This window comes from Aspergillus ruber (genome assembly GCF_000600275.1).
Source record: "Aspergillus ruber CBS 135680 unplaced genomic scaffold scaffold00051, whole genome shotgun sequence".
Taxonomy (NCBI): Eukaryota; Fungi; Ascomycota; class Eurotiomycetes; order Eurotiales; family Aspergillaceae; genus Aspergillus; species Aspergillus ruber.
The window spans coordinates 13,726-30,249 of NW_024467347.1; the positions used below are offsets into that span (position 1 = coordinate 13,726).

Consider the following 16,524-nt stretch of genomic DNA (forward strand, 5'->3'; position numbering starts at 1 on the left):
ACTCTCGACATCAGGCCCAAGGCGCATCGCAGCCCCCAGTTTGCTTGTTAAGTTGCTGCGCGTGCTTCTACGATGACTGTCTATTGTTTTTTTCCTCACATATGGGCATTCCTGCTTACGGGTTTGAGTGCCGTCTAAGCTTCTAATTCGAGACACCTCCGCCGAACCTCCATTCCTCTCCCTCTTTATTCGTCCGATCAGACCGACACCAGAGGCTGTTGACAGCCGCCCGTTATCTGCCTGTCCTTTTTCTCTCCCCTATAATCTCCTTTTTTACTGTTTCTTGCCCAACCAACGTCATGATGCAGTGGTCGTCATTCGTTACCAAGGCCCAATCCCTGATTGATCCGGCCAACTTCAGCCTTCCCGTTCTCACCTCGACGGATCGCAATCCGTCCAAGGCCTCTCTTTTCCGCCAGCAATTCCGTCTCCCAGACTCCCAGAACCCAATGCAGGAGATTACCGCAGAGCTAATCCTTCCGATACCTCATGGCACCGCAAACCGAGACCGTTCGCGCGACTTCGACCGGGCCGGAAACCGCTACGTCGGCCGACTCCATATCAGCGAGCGATTCCTTTGCTTTTCCACACAGCCCACGAGCTTTGCACCTTCTGCTGCCCTCAATGCTTCGACAAACTGGGCCGGACAAACACATGGTACGGGGCCGTTTGGGAATGGATTCACACTGCCGCTATGTTGTGTTCGTCGGGTCGAGCGACTGAACAGTCTCAGCCACGTCTTCTCTCTTGCCTTGACCACGTGGAACGGTGCACTGGGCAAGACGCAAGAACCGAACTTCGTCCCGCAGCGATTCACCATCGAGCTGGTAGGAAGCAGGCAGGCCTGTGAACGATTCTGCGATGGTCTGAAAAGGGGGCTGCGGGAGTGCATGAAGGATATTGAGAGCTTGCGCGTGGTGGTAAATGATTGCTACTCAGAATACTTGCTGTCTGGTGCCAAGAACAAGACGCAGGATGAAAACAACCCTGCCGATGTGCGTCAACCGCCTGATGCTGGGCTGGGGATGATATTCCGCTATCCCGGTGATGCTCGCAAGCTCCGGGACCGAAGTAAGATGAGGCTATGGGGTGAATATTTTAGAGGTACGGTTTCCCCCACTTTTGTCTGACGATGTGTATTAACATGTTGTGCTTTAGAAAACGGCCGAAATGTGACTCTTATTCGACAGCCAACCTTTCACAAGTTGATTAGAGTTGGTCTTCCCAATCGGTTGCGGGGAGAGATCTGGGAGTTGACTTCCGGTTCTGTCTATTTGCGGATGAGGTCACCGAAATTATACCAGGAGACTCTTGCCAAGTTCTCGGGACAAGAGTCACTGGCAATCGACGAAATCGAGAAGGATTTGAATCGAAGCTTACCCGAGTACCCTGGCTTTCAGAGTGAGGAAGGTATTGGACGCCTCCGGCGAGTCCTTACAGCCTACAGTTGGACCAATGCAGAGATTGGGTATTGCCAGGCTATGAATATTGTCGTGGCAGCTCTGTTAATGTGAGTGGCTTGACCGTTGTTGATTGAATTGTCGCTTATTTCCACAGTTATATGTCTGAAGCGCAAGCCTTTTTCCTGCTATCTGTTCTTTGTGATCGCCTCGTACCAGGTTACTACTCCACGACTATGTACGGTACATTACTTGACCAGAAGGTGTTCGAGTCCCTGGTTGAGAAGACAATGCCAATCCTGTGGGATCACCTTGGGAAATCGGACGTCCAGCTCTCCGTCGTGTCCTTGCCTTGGTTCCTTTCCCTCTACATCAACTCTATGCCTCTTGTTTTCGCTTTCCGTGTGCTCGATGTGTTCTTCCTAGAAGGTCCGAAAGTGCTATTCCAGATCGGATTGGCCATCCTTCGGATCAATGGTGAAGAACTTTTGGACGTCCAGGATGACGGCTCTTTCATCTCAGTTCTGAAGTCTTACTTCTCCCGTCTGGACGAATCAGCCCATCCACGATCTGAGAATCCCAAGCTGAGAGCGATCACCCGCTTCCAGGAGTTGATGGTGGTTGCCTTCAAAGAGTTCTCTGGCATAACACACAGCACGGTCACGGAGCTACGTGAGAAGCATAAGAATGCTGTTCTTGAAAACATCGAAAGCTTCGCCAAGCGCACTTCTATCCGAAACCTAGGGCCTGAGAGCAAGCGTCTCAGTATGGACGACTTGGGTGTCATCTACGATCGCTTCTACGAGGTGCTCTACAACCATCAACAAAGACAAAGAGTCATTGATGAAGAGAAAAAGCGCCAAGAAAAGAAGAAGATTGAGCGGACTTCGGTTCTTGGACCTCCTGTCGACAGAGAAGTCGGACGAGTTGGCCTTGGACCAAGTCCTACACATATGGACTATGCCGCCTTCCAAGACTTCCTTGCCGCCACATGCAGATGGGCAGTGTCTGACTCATCTGGTCCGTCCAGGAAGGACTCAACGGCTGAGCCGAATTACATGGGATTCAGGGGTTTCAACAGATCCTCGTCTTCTCTGAACAAGCCCGAACCAGCAGACCACGAGTTCATGCAGCGTCTATACCGTAAATGGGCGACTGACCCATCAGAAGGCTTGAGCTTGCAGAACGTGGTCAATGGATTGGCTCGCCTCAAGGGTCCCCGTGATATCATGAACAACATCAATTACTTCTTCAACCTCTATGACGACACAGGAAATGGTACCGTTGACCGAGAGGGTATTCTTAGAATCTCGGAAACCTTGCTCTTCCTCTCGCGGAGGGGCTTTGAAGGCACGGTTGCACCTAGTCAGCCCCTGGAAGAATTGAATGGAGGTCATGATGGGGAACAAATCGATAATGACAAGTTATCTACTGAGGAGCGGTTTCTGGGTAGTGTCAGCGCTTTCATTCGTCGCTGCTTCGAATATGCCGACCCTAGTCATCCTGAGAACGCAAAGGCAGCTGCTGAAAAGGAGACAAACGAGAAGGCGGACGAAGCAGCCGATAAACTGGGTTCATTCAGCATCGGCGAAGACGAAGAAGACCTAATCGAAGTTGACGAAAATCCCAACCCCGATTCAGCAACGGGCGCCCCAGACCCCGAACAAGATGAGCAAGAAGCTCACAACCGCGCGGCCTCTGAATCCGCAAACCTCGCCCTCGACCCCAACAACCCCCTACACATCACTCTTCCCACCTTCCGCATGGTCATCCTCGCCGACGAACTCCTCGAGCAATTCTTTGATTCCTTCTTCCCCACCTCCTTCCATCTTTTCGACCACCCCTCCCACCCCGCGTCCATTGCCTCCTCCTCCCTCTCCTCAAACCTAACCACTTTCTCCAACCTCAACATCCCCAAGCCCCAGTTCTCCGCCTCCAACAACGTCTCCGTCGCCGGCGCTTCAGGCGGCATCGTCCCGCCGGGCAAGGGTCTCCGCGGTGTCCTGGACAATATCGTCTCCGACGGCATCCGCATGGCCGCAGAGGTCAAGAAACGCATGGACGAAGCGCAGCGCGATCTCGAGCGCAGCGCTGTCCATCGCGAAGACGAGGACGACGAGGAAGATGAAGAAGACGAACATCATCCTCACCGTGGAGAAGCTACTCCCTCACCCGCTATCGTGGGCGGAATTTCTAGCTGGGGCGCTGGTGCGTACGGTGCAGATCCGGAGCGACGGAGTGTACGCGAGGCAGATCGGGATTTGCTGGAGGGGGCGGAGGTTGTTAGTGTGCGCGGGAGAGATGAGGCGAGTTTGTTGGATAGTCATGATAAGCAGGAGGAGCAGGAGAGCAAGGCAGATGGTCATGCACAAGGTAGTAACGGTGGAAGTCCACAGAGAAGTGAGTCGCCTTCTACTGAGCATGGGACTGTTGTTAGTAAGGTTGTTGAATTTGAGTCGTGATGGCCACCCTTTTCTCTCTTTTTCTCGCTTATTGCTCCCACTCATACATATCACACTCTATATCTATATCTCTCATTTTCTTTTTTTTTTTTTTTCAATGTTGTCAATACCAGCGCTATCATTGACTTTGTTGTTGTCTTGTCTAGCCATTCTGTCGTTTAGATTACTTTTCTTTTCCTTTTCTTCGTGTCTTACTGCGTTATGCTCTGGCCAGAGCAGAAATCTATGTATTATTTCCCGAGGATCTTTAATTTCTGGCGTTGGTCAGTAGTAGTCCCTTCGATTACTAGCTCGAGCTTCGGTGGTATACCATACATAACGCAATGCCATGATCGTCGAGAGTTTCGAAGTTAGCATAGTTTTTCGCCTGGTATCCGGTAGCATTGTACGTCCTGTCTCATGTATATATCTCCTGCCCTGTCAGTACAAATATTTGTATATATCCACGCACTCGGGTTTCATGATAATGTACAACGACGATAGTAGATTTGATCCGGAATCAAATCAGAATCGGAATCCAAATTGTTATTCTGCCTGCAGTATAATTAAACAACAGAATGGGCTGAGCGATATGAAGAATGCTTGCAATAGCTGCAGAGCGGTTCAAATTCACAGAATGACCCTCACATTCAGAGCAGCCAGATCCCTCAGAATACCACCAATGCACAAGGTTTCTTTCCTCAAAATCATTAAAAAATAAAAAAAAAAGCTAACTAATCTCTTATCTTTCCTTGCCTCCCCCATTTGATAAGGGAAAAGGCTAATATTTGCCAATCGATTTAACCGTAGACACGCTTACTACGGCGTTGAATAAATTCTCGCAATTTCAATAGCAATTTGATGCCCGCGATCCAAAAAGTTCTTTCTTTCTACATACTTTCAAGGACAAAATTTTACTGTTAATTATGATGGGTAATCATTTAGCCCCTACAGAAAACCCCGAACATGCACCATCTTCGATGGAGGGGCAATTCACCTTGAGCGAGGATACCAAAGATGCTACACTGGGCCAACAAAATGATAAATACCTCGCTACTAAATGGGAAATACGGGCATATTACGCGTGCGTTGCCTGCTTCCTTGTTGAAGGCTCTGACTTATCGTTGAGACAGTTATTACATTGGAAACAACGGATTGTCTCTGTTCAGTAGGCCTGATATTTTGCACTTTCTAACAACAACCTTGTTTTTACTATTTATCTAACTAGACATTTATAGATTTTGCTCCTACAGCCTTCCAAAACCTTCTTAATCAAGCGGCCGGAGACACTGGTGGCCTTGCCTTTGCGGGGAAATTCCGCTCAGTGGAAAGCATAGTCCTCCTATGCAACGGCATTTCCTTTGCCATCCAAATTTTGGTATTCCTGGCGATAGGAAGCTTTGCGGATATTGGGAACTGGCGTCCAAATATTTTGCTCGTTCTCTCCATCATCGCATATGCCCTAGGGTTCGCTTGGCTAGGCGTGCACACAGAGGACAAATGGCAGACAGGTGCCGGGCTGTATATCGTCGGGCTTATTGCTTATCAGACCACACTCACGTTCTGGACTGCTGCATTCCCATCACTCGCGCGTAATACCGCTGAGATGAGAGAAAAGGCTGGTGATTATGCGCACGGGGCTCTCTCCCGCGAAGAATATGATTACGCCGATACAATGAAAAGAAGCCAGCTCGCGAACACTGCCTTCTATATTCAGTCAGTTGCGGAGATTTTAATCCTTGCCGTCATAGTTGGCATTATGTTTGGAATTGATGTTGATGCCAGTGAAGCCAAAAACAACTGGGGCTTAAGTGTGCTTATAGCCTTTGCAAGTGGTGTCTGGCTGCTTGTCTCATTGCCATGGTTCTTTCTAGAGAAACGGCGACCTGGCCAAGATCCTGGCTCTAGGAACATTATAATGGCAGGGCTTTCGCAGCTTTATTTCGCAATGAGTCAAGTGTGGAAATTGAAGCAGAGCTTACTATATCTTGTTGGTACGCAACCTTTCTTTTTCTTGAATCAATTCCCACCACAACTAATAACATCGCCTACTCAAGGATACTTCCTGCTCGGCGATTCATTGAATACCACGGTCACTGTGATCTCTACATTGCAGAATAGCTTGGTGGCATATAATACACTACAGCTGACATATCTTTTGATAGTGGGGATCGCAGCGCAGGTTCGTTATGAGCGATGATTTTGGAATTATGTTCTAACCTGTGCCGCTAGGCCGTTGGCATTTATCTATTCTGGGCCATTCAACAGCGATATAAACTTGGTACAAAGACTATGTTCAACGCGATTGCACTCGGTATCGTTCTTCTTGATGGCTGGGGCATGATAGGAATCTGGACCGACAAGTTTGGCTTTCATCATGTGTGGGAAGTATGGGTAAGAATTCTCTTCATTTCTCCTTTCATAAAAATATCCAACTACGGAGGGATAGCTGAATTTCATCGTGGAATTACGCTAACACTTTTATCTAGGTCTATCAAGCTTTCTATGGCCTTTTCATATGCCCGTGGTATAGTTATTCGCAAATTATGATATCGGAGGTGACTCCCCGGGGATACGAATTCCTTTTCTTCAGTCTTTTCAGTATTGTTGGAAAGACATCCTCGTTCATTGGGCCTCTTGTGTCCAGTGCCATCATTGATACTACGCCTTCCGGGAATGCATCCACACCCTTCTATTTTCTATTCGGATTAAGCCTGTTAAGTTTTTGGATTTTGTTTGTCGGGATTGATCTGAAGCAGAGTCGCTTAGAGCAAGAGCAGTTTTTGAAGGAGAAAGAGCCAAAGTGAAGAGGACTCAGCCATCTTGCCAAGACAGGAAGTTGTAAGAAAAGGTTAATTCAGAATCAAAAGACCATCCATGGATCAAAACTCGCACAATTATGCTTTGAGATTGGTCTCTAACACCGGCAGAGGTTATGACACTTTCAGTGTCACAAATTTCCAAGGGTGAGTGTCCATTGCATCTACTATAGTCTGACCCGCTTATGCCCAGCACTGGCATTAATTTATGATTCCCAAAGTTCAATACGTTGCAAGGTTATAATGCAATTTAAGATACTATCTGCCGAACTGTTTGGAGTCGCAATCAGTTAGATATTCTACCGCGGACCCAAATGGTTTGGTATCTGTACTAAACAGAATGCTTATGTTATATTTCAGTTCAATATAAAACAGCAATTTCATTTCTTGACTTGCATCTCCATTAAGTTACCCTCCACATCTTTTCATAGAATTTTCTCAAGAAGATTGGCTGCCTAGATGGTCTAAGAACAGAAGCTTGGTCCATCTTCTGGCTTGCCTGTTCACAAGCAAAGCATCATACTCAGGACAATCTTCTCCTTCACTCAGTGTACAAAGATACATGAAAGTGTGAATTCATCAAACATGGCTCACCATATGACCAGCATGATCGGTTGTCCGTTAGTTTAAGTCACACTCGGAGGGGCATTGATGCCATTGAGTTCAAAGACGAGTCGCCGATTGGATACATCAGTCATTGCAATACTGAAGAGAAAGAGATCCCTGCTCATCGCGTGTCCCAAGTTTCTCATCCTAGCTTATTGATTGCTAGAAAAATCTTTGTTGCTAGAGGCAATTTTTACTTTTGTTATGGACACTGGGGAACCACATTGAATGAGATCGGACAGTTCTGGCCGGTATATCAGCTCAGTGAAGTGGAAGTGTCATTTATTTGAAAGTGGTAAGCTCTAAATGAACAAAAAATTCAAAGGCCCTGAAATCAAGCCAATCATTATCCTGGCCAAATATGCCAACAGAGAGGACTTTATGCAGCTTACTTTCATATTATCAACGAAATAGACTTTTGTCCAAGTACTATATGGATTCAACGATTGGTCACTAGCATCTTGATTCAATTTGGCTCATGGTCAAAAGTGGACTTTCACAGAAGATGGAACTTTATCACTGTCTCATGGCCTAACCTTATCTGATATGAATTTGGATTTGAAGGCTGCTAAAGTCTTTTTCTTTTTTCGGGCGTTCAACAACCTTATTGTGACTTGCGAGGCCTGGAAAATTATGGTATATTACCCCATGAACCAATTCAACCATCATTGTTTGGAAGTATACGCGTGAATCAGGTTTGAAATTCCTTGTCTTTTAGGTTCTCTCCGCGAGTATCTTATTCCAATCATACTTTTAATCATAAGCTTGCATAGGGATTCGTTATTTATTCTAGTGAACTATGAACAAATACATGTCAAAAAGAAAAGAAGGAACAAAAAAGATCATATATACTCCCAACTCCGGACCATTCTCCAAGCCTAATATCAATTTACCCTCATCCGAACCTTAGTCGGTAACCCTTCCGACGGCTTTGCCGTAAGATCCAGCAGCTGATACATGTATCTTCCATTCTCATAAGCCAACTCAAAATCAAATGATCGGAGCGTCATGACCAATGCCATCTTCAGCTGCATCAACGCCAACGTCTGTCCCAAACAGGTCCTCACTCCCTTCTCGAACGGCCGCCACGAATTCCTGGGCACGAAGTACGGATCCGTGGGATCAGTGACCAGATGACGCTCTGGGTAGAACCGATCCGCGTCCTTGAATAGGTCCTCACGATGCATGATGGCGAAGTTGTTAATCATCACAACGAACGGATGGGTGGGGTGGGCTTGGCCATCGGGTGTTGTTATTGTTTGGTTGGGGTGGCCGCAGCGGGGACTGAGACCTGTTGGAGGCCAGAGGCGAAGCGCTTCTTTGATTGCGGCGAGGGTGTAAGGAATGCTGTTGAGGAGGTTGGGGTCTTGTTTGAGGAGGTGCGCGGCGGCAGCGGGATCTTTGCCGAAGACGTGGTCGTGTTCCATGCGGACTCGATGTAGGACGTCCGGGTGATTGCTAAGGGCTGCGTAGGTGTACTAGGATTGACTGTTAGTAGCTGCTTCTGTTTTATGTAAAGGAGCACAAGGACTTACACAGAGTGTGCTGGCAGACGTATCGTGCCCAGCAAAGATGAGTGTCTTGATTGATGTAATGAGCATTTCTCGCGTTTCCTCATCCAAAGGCGCTGTTTGGTTATTCAACCCATTCTTCTGCCGATTGAACGCAATGGCGTCATCAATGATATGGGAAGGAATGCTCTTGCCCTTCTCATCTACACCCGGAGGGTTGGCTATTCTCTCGTCCACGACGCGACCAACATAGCGGTCGAGGGCTCTTCCATGCTTCCATTTCTGGTAGTGTCGACGGGGACTGATGTCGTATAGGTATCTTGACCAGAAGTCCTGAGGACAGAGAGAGACCTGCTTCCGGAAGAGGTCGAGGAACTCGTCATCCTCTCGTTGAGAGCTGCAATTGTTTCGCCTGTTATGGGGTTAGCCCGGCCTTTGGGGGGGGAAGAAAGAAAGAAAGAAAGAAAATACATACAAGATAACCTTAGCTGAGACATTGAAAACCATTCTCGCACACACCTCCACCATCTCAAATACCTCACCGGTCCTCGCCCGATCCCTGAGCACCTCGCAAAACTCCAGCGTATCATCTACAGTGTCCGGGATGCGCTGCAAAATTTTCCTGGGCTGAAAGCCCGGTGAAAACGATTTCCGGGCAACCAACCAATCATGTCCATTCGTCGTGACAATTGATTTATCGCCCAGCAGATGGCCCGTCCATTGACGGATCATCCCGGACTCCTTGGGCATGTTTAGCTTCTGCGTGACATGCGCCGCGAGATCGGAATGCAGGATGACAAGCTGCGGCGGCGCGAGCGGCCACAGATCGAGATAGAAGAAGTCGCCCAGACCATACCGCTCGCGCATTAAGTGTGTGAGTAGGTGTGGTGTCGTATTAGGTGGTAGATTGGCGGCCATATCGCGCATAATTAAGAAGTGTCCCCAGATAGCGTGATGCGGTGGACCGGGGAGGTTCTTGAACAGGCTGCGCTGCTTGTGCAGGCGCCAAAGGGGATAGACCAGGAGAGCGAAAACTGCGACCATGAGAAGTAGTAGCATTTTTGTTGATTGATGAGGTTCGGTGGATCCACGAAAGAGTGTTGTCGTTGGAGGAGAAGATGCAAATTTGTTGTGGGCAAGAGAAAATAACAGATGAATAGAAGTCGACTTCTAGCATAGCGTTGCAAAGTATGTTGATATTGTCATGGAATTATTCTTTCTACCTGGCTGTTTGTTGCTTTTATATCACGACGCCTGCTTCCATGGGCATTTTTCTGAACTGGCTGAATTCGTATTCACATCTTTGCCCCCACAAGGCAGAGAGTGGTTTAAGGCTGAACCTACATGATGCAGAATGATAAAAGTAAAAATAAAGTATAAACGGCGTATGGCAAGGCGTACCTGACTAAGTGTGCCCTAAAACCGCCCCGTGAAGAGCGACCGGGCAGTACCAAAATAACATCGCCCCACCCCCATCCCCCAAAACATCGGCCCCCCAACAACATTGCCTTGTATATACGAGGTATGTAGAGGCATTGAAGTGACATTGATATGGGGCAAATTCTTGTTTGCAAATTTACCGTGTCAACGTGTTAACACCTAACAGCCCACCATACGAAAACTCTTATCTATAGACACTCGCAATCAAACGCTCATAACATAACGGCAAATCAACATATTCTCTTCGTCCATTTTCAACATGTTTCTCCTCCGAGACGCAATTTTCCTAATCGAACTGGCATTTTACTGTCCTCTCATCCCGGCCGCCATCTTCATTCTCCTAGCCCACGGCTTCAAAAAGCCCTACACATGGCGTCCCATCATCCTACCTCTTTTCATACTCTCCGGGTTGCGAATCGCCGGCGCCGCATTAGGCCTGGCATCTATGAGCCCGGGAAAATCTAATCTTCTCACCACGGCGACATTGCTAGATACGATCGGGTTGGCCCCGGTTATGTGTTTGCTTGTGGGACTTTTGGTTCGAGCGTACGTCGTCCCCTTCCCAATGGTCGTTTCGGGAAAATGAAAAGACACCGCTGATACAAAATAAAAATCAACCAGAAATGCTCCTCTATACAAAGGCTTCCCCTTTTGGGCTTTCCTCCCCCTCCAACTAACCGTGATAGTTGCAACAGTCTTGACAGCATACGGCGGCCGCGATCTCTACACGTCCGCGCAGAACCAGTCGCGGGACATCATCCTCATGCGTGCGGGCACCTTCATTTTCATCAGCATCTTCACCGTCATGGTTGTGCTAGCCGTGCTCACACTTCTAAACGTCTCGAGGCAATGTTGTCATCAAACCGAACGCGCAGCAACCATCTGCACGCTTCTCTGCGTGCCGTTTATGACTATCCGGTTGGCATTTTCAGTAGGGTCACTCTTCACGATGTCTGATGGGAATAAGTCCGTGTTGAATCCCATGTCTGAGGAGAATACGGATATCTGGGTGCATTTCTTCATGGTGATCGTTGTGGAGTATGTGGTTGCACTGTCGGCCACGGGGGTGGCGTTGACGGCGAAAAACAGGATTATGTTAGAGTCAGGGAAGGATGATTTGTTGTCTGATGAGGAAGATGAGGGTCATCGAGCTTAAACGTTCTAGAAAGTATATAGAGATTTTTCCTTCACTGCCATGTCTTTCAGTGTTGGTTCTTTTTGTTCCTCATTTGTTCTGGTCTTAGATTCGTTGGAAATGCTGTTAAACGTGTTTGCGTTATTCTATATATATATATATATATTTTTACACAACCTAGGACCCGAGAGCAATAAAATCAGCGCCGAACCAACATTGGATATGCGGCGAAAAGCCTGTAGGGATATATAGTACCCCAGGGTAAGTTAATTTAGACAAGGCAGAGAGCAAAGCCACTGATTTTCAGCCTTCACTCAGTATCGATGCTACATTGTTCCAATCATGCTACTTTTTATGTGCCTCTTGAAAATTTTATGCATCTTGACTGATTCAATTCAGTATGGCTTATAAAGTGTCAAAAAGTAAATCAATGTCTGGTCTTTACAAGAAAACTGCTATGTACATGGTATAATCCCCGAACGCCCACAAATCAAGAAGTAAAAGATAGAAAATGTTACCGGCATATTGTCGAAAGCACAAACGCAATGACTAACACAACCAACCACGACATAGCCCCTAGGACCATCGCCATCCGTTTATAGAACCGCAGATGTCCGGCCTCGTTTCCATGCGGAAATGGATTCGGCCTCTGCCTCCCCAGAAACTCGCACAACGGCCCCCACCCATCCTGACACTTGAAGACCAACAGTCGTTCGGGGCGCACTATTGTCTTTACCCAGTTATTGTGCGCATGATACAGCTCCTCCGATGGCTCGGGAGCCAGCCCAAACCGCTCAGACGCCAACCGCATCCAACCCCGGTAGAGGTCGTTGGCCGAGACCACCCCAGGCATCCAGTACCCAATCCAGCGGAAGCAGTCAGAGCGCAGATCGATGCCGAAACCGTGCCACGACTGCAGCCAGACACGCGCGGAGGTGCGCTCCGTGAGGATGACTTTCGCGTCGGGGTACATCTCGAGGAGGTCGGGGAGACAGGCGCTGCCGGGAACTTCAAGGGTGGCATCGCGGCCGTGGAGGAGACGGGCGAGTTTGCGGCGGCGGAGAGTAGTGTCTTTTGTGTGGACGATGTCGGCGCTTAGACGGAGGTTTTTGAATTGGTACAGCGGTTCGGCGAGGTGGAAGCAGTTTTTGTAGCCAAGCTCCTCAAGGGCTTTCTTCATGCTCATCGTGCCGGTCCGGGGAAGGCCAGCCTATGTATTATCAGCATATGTTATATCATGAATAGGTCGTTAATTATGGGGTGGACTCACCACGATGACTTTGACTGTCCCTTCGTGGTACATGCCGGATGAAGACATATGGAGTTGCGCGTCGACCTTGGGATCCGGACTGGAGATACTGATGCCAGACCGGAGGATCAGGGTCAGAAACCTGATCCTTAGGTCCGAGTACACCCATGAATTGGGTTGATGCATGTTGATCTGTATTTGTGAACTCTGCATAGTTGCGATATTTATGCCTGAGATGAGAATGAATGGCAAAGAATTGGAAATAAAAGATATAGACTGCGATAAGTACCTGAATGATCATCAGAAATCTTACCTTTAGCTGATATTTAGGACTATTTATCTATCTAGATTCATGATGCCGAGAAAACTGAAATGAGCGGCCCCCGAGCACACGAACGAGGCACAGCAGGCCAAGAGAGAGGAAGTTGAGTCTCTATGTGCTATTTTTGCTTCCTAGTGGAATGTTGAGTGCGATAGGCTAAATGCTGACCACTGCTATACCTATTCATAACCATTCTTCTGGCCCCCGAAGGCGAAGTTGAGCTGGCTCCCATACAGTCCGGACCCATTGCTTGGGCCTTGGGATGCGAGGTAGAATCCAGGGCATAATTCATAGTGCTCGGGGTACCATTCATAAGGCTGATAAGCAAAGGAATACCGCATGTTGCGTTACCAGCGATACTAGGCCAGGGGAGGTTGTGGTGAACCGGAGATCCGAGAGATCGATGTCTTAGTCAAAATAGTCTACAACTAAGCTTCATGCCCAGCCTTACAACCGGTACTATTTTTGCGTGAAGTTTCAATAACAGCCATAATAATGTGAAACGTGCCCTCCGAATAAGCACCAACGAGGCTGATTTATGATGCGGCGCAGTTAGAAGGATTCTCGTATCGCCCTTTAGCACCTGAAGATCATCCCCAATCAGGGTTTTTTGTGTGTTGGAATGACTCTGACAAAGTATTTATTGTGTCGCTTCCTTTGCTCCTGTTTTATTATTTTTTTCTTAAAATTTTTGGACCAAATTCGAGAAATAAAATAAAAAATAAAACTGCACCATGACCAACTCTCTCTCTGCTGCTGAATGCGCCTTTTACGCCGTCCTCATCATCCCCGTTCTCTTCCTCATCGTCCGACACGGCCTACACGGTCTCCTTGGATGGCTCTTCCTAGCTCTCTTTTGCACTCTCCGAATTATCGGAGGTGGTATGGCCGTTAATGATTCTAGCCCTGCCGCCAGTATCATCTCCAACGTGGGATTGTCTCCAATTCTCCTTGCGGCGGCTGGTATCCTACATGAAGCGTGAGCCCTTCCCTTCTCCACAGGGGTAGTAGTATGCTAACAGTAACAGGAGAACTTACCGCCTCCAGAATGTCGACCAAAAAGTCGAATGGGCTTTCGCTCTCCTCTATCACATCCCCGTCGTCACCGGCGTTGCCCTCACGGCCGCTGGGTCGTCCAAACTCCAGCACCACGAACAACCCATCGAAAAGAATGAAAATCTCGTGAAAGCCGGTATGTCCATCTTGGTGGTTTCGTGGGCAATCCTGGTGGGTTGGACGGGCCTTTCATTCGCGGCTCCCAGGGCCAGGAGCGTGGATCGTGCGCGGGCTGGGACGGTGGTATGTTCCCCTCTTCTTTTCTCCTTCATTTCTTTGATTCTGTAAGGTTTCCTGCTAACTGAGTAACAGCTCCTCTGGTCTATTGCCTTTTCGCTTGTCCTCCTTGGAATTCGCGTCTTCTACAGTCTTGTAACATTGTCCACACGGAAGCCCTATCTCAACCCGACCACTGGGTCCCTGGCCATCCGGGTTATTCTGGGCTTCCTGCCCGAGTTGATTGCGACCATTGTCTATGTGGCTGCTGGACTCAAGACGCATGGAGTAGCCAAAATTGTGCATCGGGATGGAGGGGATGATCAATTATGATTTGCGTGGTCTAGCAAGATCAATAGATGATGGAAAGATGTTATCGTACATAAAAAACAAAGAAGTGGGCATGGGCTGGCATTATAATTACAACTAGACCGGGTATCTTAAAATACTACACAACCTGTTGAAAGTGAGGAAGAGTTGCTTGAAAAGTTGAAACCTTGTTGCTATCACTTCGTTGGAAATTGAGCTATCCATGCCACCCCTGATGCTGCGCTGCTGCCTACTGTTGCAGCTATGGGCCCCCTCACGCGTTGGCTGCCAACTGATCAGCGGCTTTTGAGTTTTTGGTTGTTGCTTCCGGCCATGCCATCCTATTTGAGCTTTCCCTTGAGGACTTCTGAGTCCTCTACTGTGGTCTCTTATCTCATAATCTCATGCTTGTTTCTTCAGCCTGGCTCTCAATAATCTACATGAGAAAGGCAACTTCTGGTTATCCAACTACCAGGTCTGGCTTGCAGCGTGTTGGTGATGCCTGGATGAACTGGGTTGCGTCTTTCGCTCTCCACAGCCGTCTTTCGACCCCAGCAGTATCAGTTTGTTCATGTGTCCTCGCTTTGTTTACCAGCCAGTAGCAAAATTGCCGCATCCTTTTCATTTCAGCGTGTCCGACATGCGAGGCTTGGAGCTGCAATGCCCAGATGTGATTGACGCAGGGCACTAAATCTCGGCCTCCAGGCATCACTAGTAGATGAAGATGGAAACATCAGCAGACTCACGGGATCTTGAGAACGAGAGGAATTTATCCCGTCGCTTTTGCTGATAAGGAAGGCGGAAATGTGGGCTTGATGGGCCGAGAGCAAGTATAAGGAGGGCAATCGAGCCCGCAGAGGTTGCAACACTACAACTCAATTCCTCTGCAACCCACATTCTCCCTTTCAGCTTCCACGCCCTTCCTCTCTGAGGCAGTTCCATCGCGGCTTTTTCTAAGCATCACGAGGAACATAAATCAAGACTTCCAGGCGGGAATTGTCACGGCCTTACTGTTCGCTCTCCTATCCTTTTCTAAGGCTTTCATCATCGATGCTCTAGATGAATATGGAGTTTCTGCTCAACAATATTCCTAGAAGAACTTTTTAAAATCTTAGAAAGTAGTGATGCCAAATTTCTTGCAACTTCACGCCTCGTTACGAAAGTTGAGACAATGTTCTACCCCATGACATACAAATATATTGGAAACGTGCAGAGATCACCATAATGTCCGCGGCAGAGCAGTGAACTGCAAGATGTCATAAAGCAGGAAACTGTACAAGCTGCTTGTAGTATATATATTCCCCTTTTCCGTAACACTGAATTGAACTAACGCCAGAGAGGTTTCTTCTCGTCCAACTCCACCAGGGGATCTTATGCGACCTAAGATCGCCAAAGAGCGTTAAAGATGCCCCAAAAAACCTTCAATCCAAAATTGATGCTTATGATCATGCCTATAACGAGGCAGAGTGAAAACATGTAGAGAGAACACTTTCAGGTATTTGCAAGCCACTGTTAACTGCCAGGATGTTAGCCAGAGTGGTGTACTGCAAATTCGTTATTAGAAATTCCATCACACTACACTGATCACATAAGTGAGATGATGTTGAGAGCTTCATCAACTTGGCCTTTCCGGATCTTGCAAATATTGGCAGAGTACTTGGGACGGCTTCAATCTATACTATTGATAGGCAAAAAGCAGAGAACGGATAAGAAGTCTAAAAATTCCATAGTCTACTATGCACCTCGCATAGGAAGTAAAATAGCCAAGGGATCATTTGCCATGTAACTGCTAAAAGGCAAATGAATCGGCAACATTGTTCTCATCAGAAGCAGGACTTGGTTCTACAAATCCGCTTGAATGGCAATTATTTCTCGAGCCGGCCATCGAGGCAGCAAGGGCCTTGAGCTCGATAGATAATGTTCATTTATTGTAGTGAAACAGCAGATCCGTAGAAGCTCAAGTTGTCAATTTTCCGGAAGGATCTTTTTCCCATGATTAGTGAACAATATCAGGAGCATG

The 16,524-nt window shown here is 47.7% G+C and overlaps 6 protein-coding genes across 6 annotated transcripts; 4 read left to right on the forward strand and 2 right to left on the reverse strand.

Annotated features, from left to right (window-relative positions):
• Window positions 1-11: 11 nt before the first annotated feature.
• On the forward strand, window positions 12-4,311 carry EURHEDRAFT_489229 (GTPase-activating protein). The gene is made up of 3 exons (XM_040785615.1): window positions 12-1,104; window positions 1,159-1,510; window positions 1,558-4,311. Exons 1-3 carry the CDS (start codon window positions 300-302, stop codon window positions 3,860-3,862), a joined length of 3,462 nt encoding a protein of 1,153 aa, XP_040634037.1. The 5' UTR covers window positions 12-299; the 3' UTR covers window positions 3,863-4,311.
• A 459-nt stretch (window positions 4,312-4,770) lies between these two features.
• EURHEDRAFT_467384 (MFS transporter) lies at window positions 4,771-6,648 on the forward strand (the record flags this gene model as incomplete). Its single annotated transcript, XM_040785176.1, has 5 exons — window positions 4,771-4,944; window positions 5,070-5,835; window positions 5,899-6,023; window positions 6,074-6,235; window positions 6,331-6,648. 5 exons carry the CDS (start codon window positions 4,771-4,773, stop codon window positions 6,646-6,648), a joined length of 1,545 nt encoding a protein of 514 aa, XP_040634038.1.
• A 1,502-nt stretch (window positions 6,649-8,150) lies between these two features.
• EURHEDRAFT_467413 (cytochrome P450) lies at window positions 8,151-9,836 on the reverse strand (the record flags this gene model as incomplete). The annotated part of the gene is made up of 3 exons (XM_040785178.1): window positions 8,151-8,744; window positions 8,802-9,189; window positions 9,253-9,836. The coding sequence occupies 3 exons, from the start codon at window positions 9,834-9,836 to the stop codon at window positions 8,151-8,153; spliced, it is 1,566 nt and encodes a 521-aa protein (XP_040634039.1).
• Window positions 9,837-10,370: 534 nt separating this feature from the next.
• Window positions 10,371-11,504, forward strand: EURHEDRAFT_489237 (uncharacterized protein). The gene is made up of 2 exons (XM_040785616.1): window positions 10,371-10,763; window positions 10,839-11,504. Exons 1-2 carry the CDS (start codon window positions 10,477-10,479, stop codon window positions 11,371-11,373), a joined length of 822 nt encoding a protein of 273 aa, XP_040634040.1. The 5' UTR covers window positions 10,371-10,476; the 3' UTR covers window positions 11,374-11,504.
• A 282-nt stretch (window positions 11,505-11,786) lies between these two features.
• Window positions 11,787-12,911, reverse strand: EURHEDRAFT_510820 (sulfotransferase family protein). The gene is made up of 2 exons (XM_040785956.1): window positions 12,623-12,911; window positions 11,787-12,562 (listed from the first exon to the last, which is right to left on the reverse strand). Exons 1-2 carry the CDS (start codon window positions 12,812-12,814, stop codon window positions 11,867-11,869), a joined length of 888 nt encoding a protein of 295 aa, XP_040634041.1. The 5' UTR covers window positions 12,815-12,911; the 3' UTR covers window positions 11,787-11,866.
• A 746-nt stretch (window positions 12,912-13,657) lies between these two features.
• Window positions 13,658-14,528, forward strand: EURHEDRAFT_467409 (uncharacterized protein; the record flags this gene model as incomplete). Its single annotated transcript, XM_040785177.1, has 3 exons — window positions 13,658-13,902; window positions 13,952-14,222; window positions 14,292-14,528. The coding sequence occupies 3 exons, from the start codon at window positions 13,658-13,660 to the stop codon at window positions 14,526-14,528; spliced, it is 753 nt and encodes a 250-aa protein (XP_040634042.1).
• Between the last annotated feature and the right edge of the window lie 1,996 nt (window positions 14,529-16,524).

Coding starts and splice junctions, on each gene's coding strand:
- EURHEDRAFT_489229 (XM_040785615.1), top strand. CDS start 300: ATGATGCAGTGGTCGTCATTCGTTACCAAGGCCCAATCCCTGATTGAT. Junction 1,105..1,158: donor ATGGGGTGAATATTTTAGAG/GTACGGTTTCCC, acceptor GTTGTGCTTTAG/AAAACGGCCGAAATGTGACT. Junction 1,511..1,557: donor GTCGTGGCAGCTCTGTTAAT/GTGAGTGGCTTG, acceptor TTATTTCCACAG/TTATATGTCTGAAGCGCAAG.
- EURHEDRAFT_510820 (XM_040785956.1), bottom strand. CDS start 12,814: ATGCAGAGTTCACAAATACAGATCAACATGCATCAACCCAATTCATGG. Junction 12,563..12,622: donor GGACAGTCAAAGTCATCGTG/GTGAGTCCACCC, acceptor GATAATACATAG/GCTGGCCTTCCCCGGACCGG.
- EURHEDRAFT_489237 (XM_040785616.1), top strand. CDS start 10,477: ATGTTTCTCCTCCGAGACGCAATTTTCCTAATCGAACTGGCATTTTAC. Junction 10,764..10,838: donor GTGGGACTTTTGGTTCGAGC/GTACGTCGTCCC, acceptor AAAATCAACCAG/AAATGCTCCTCTATACAAAG.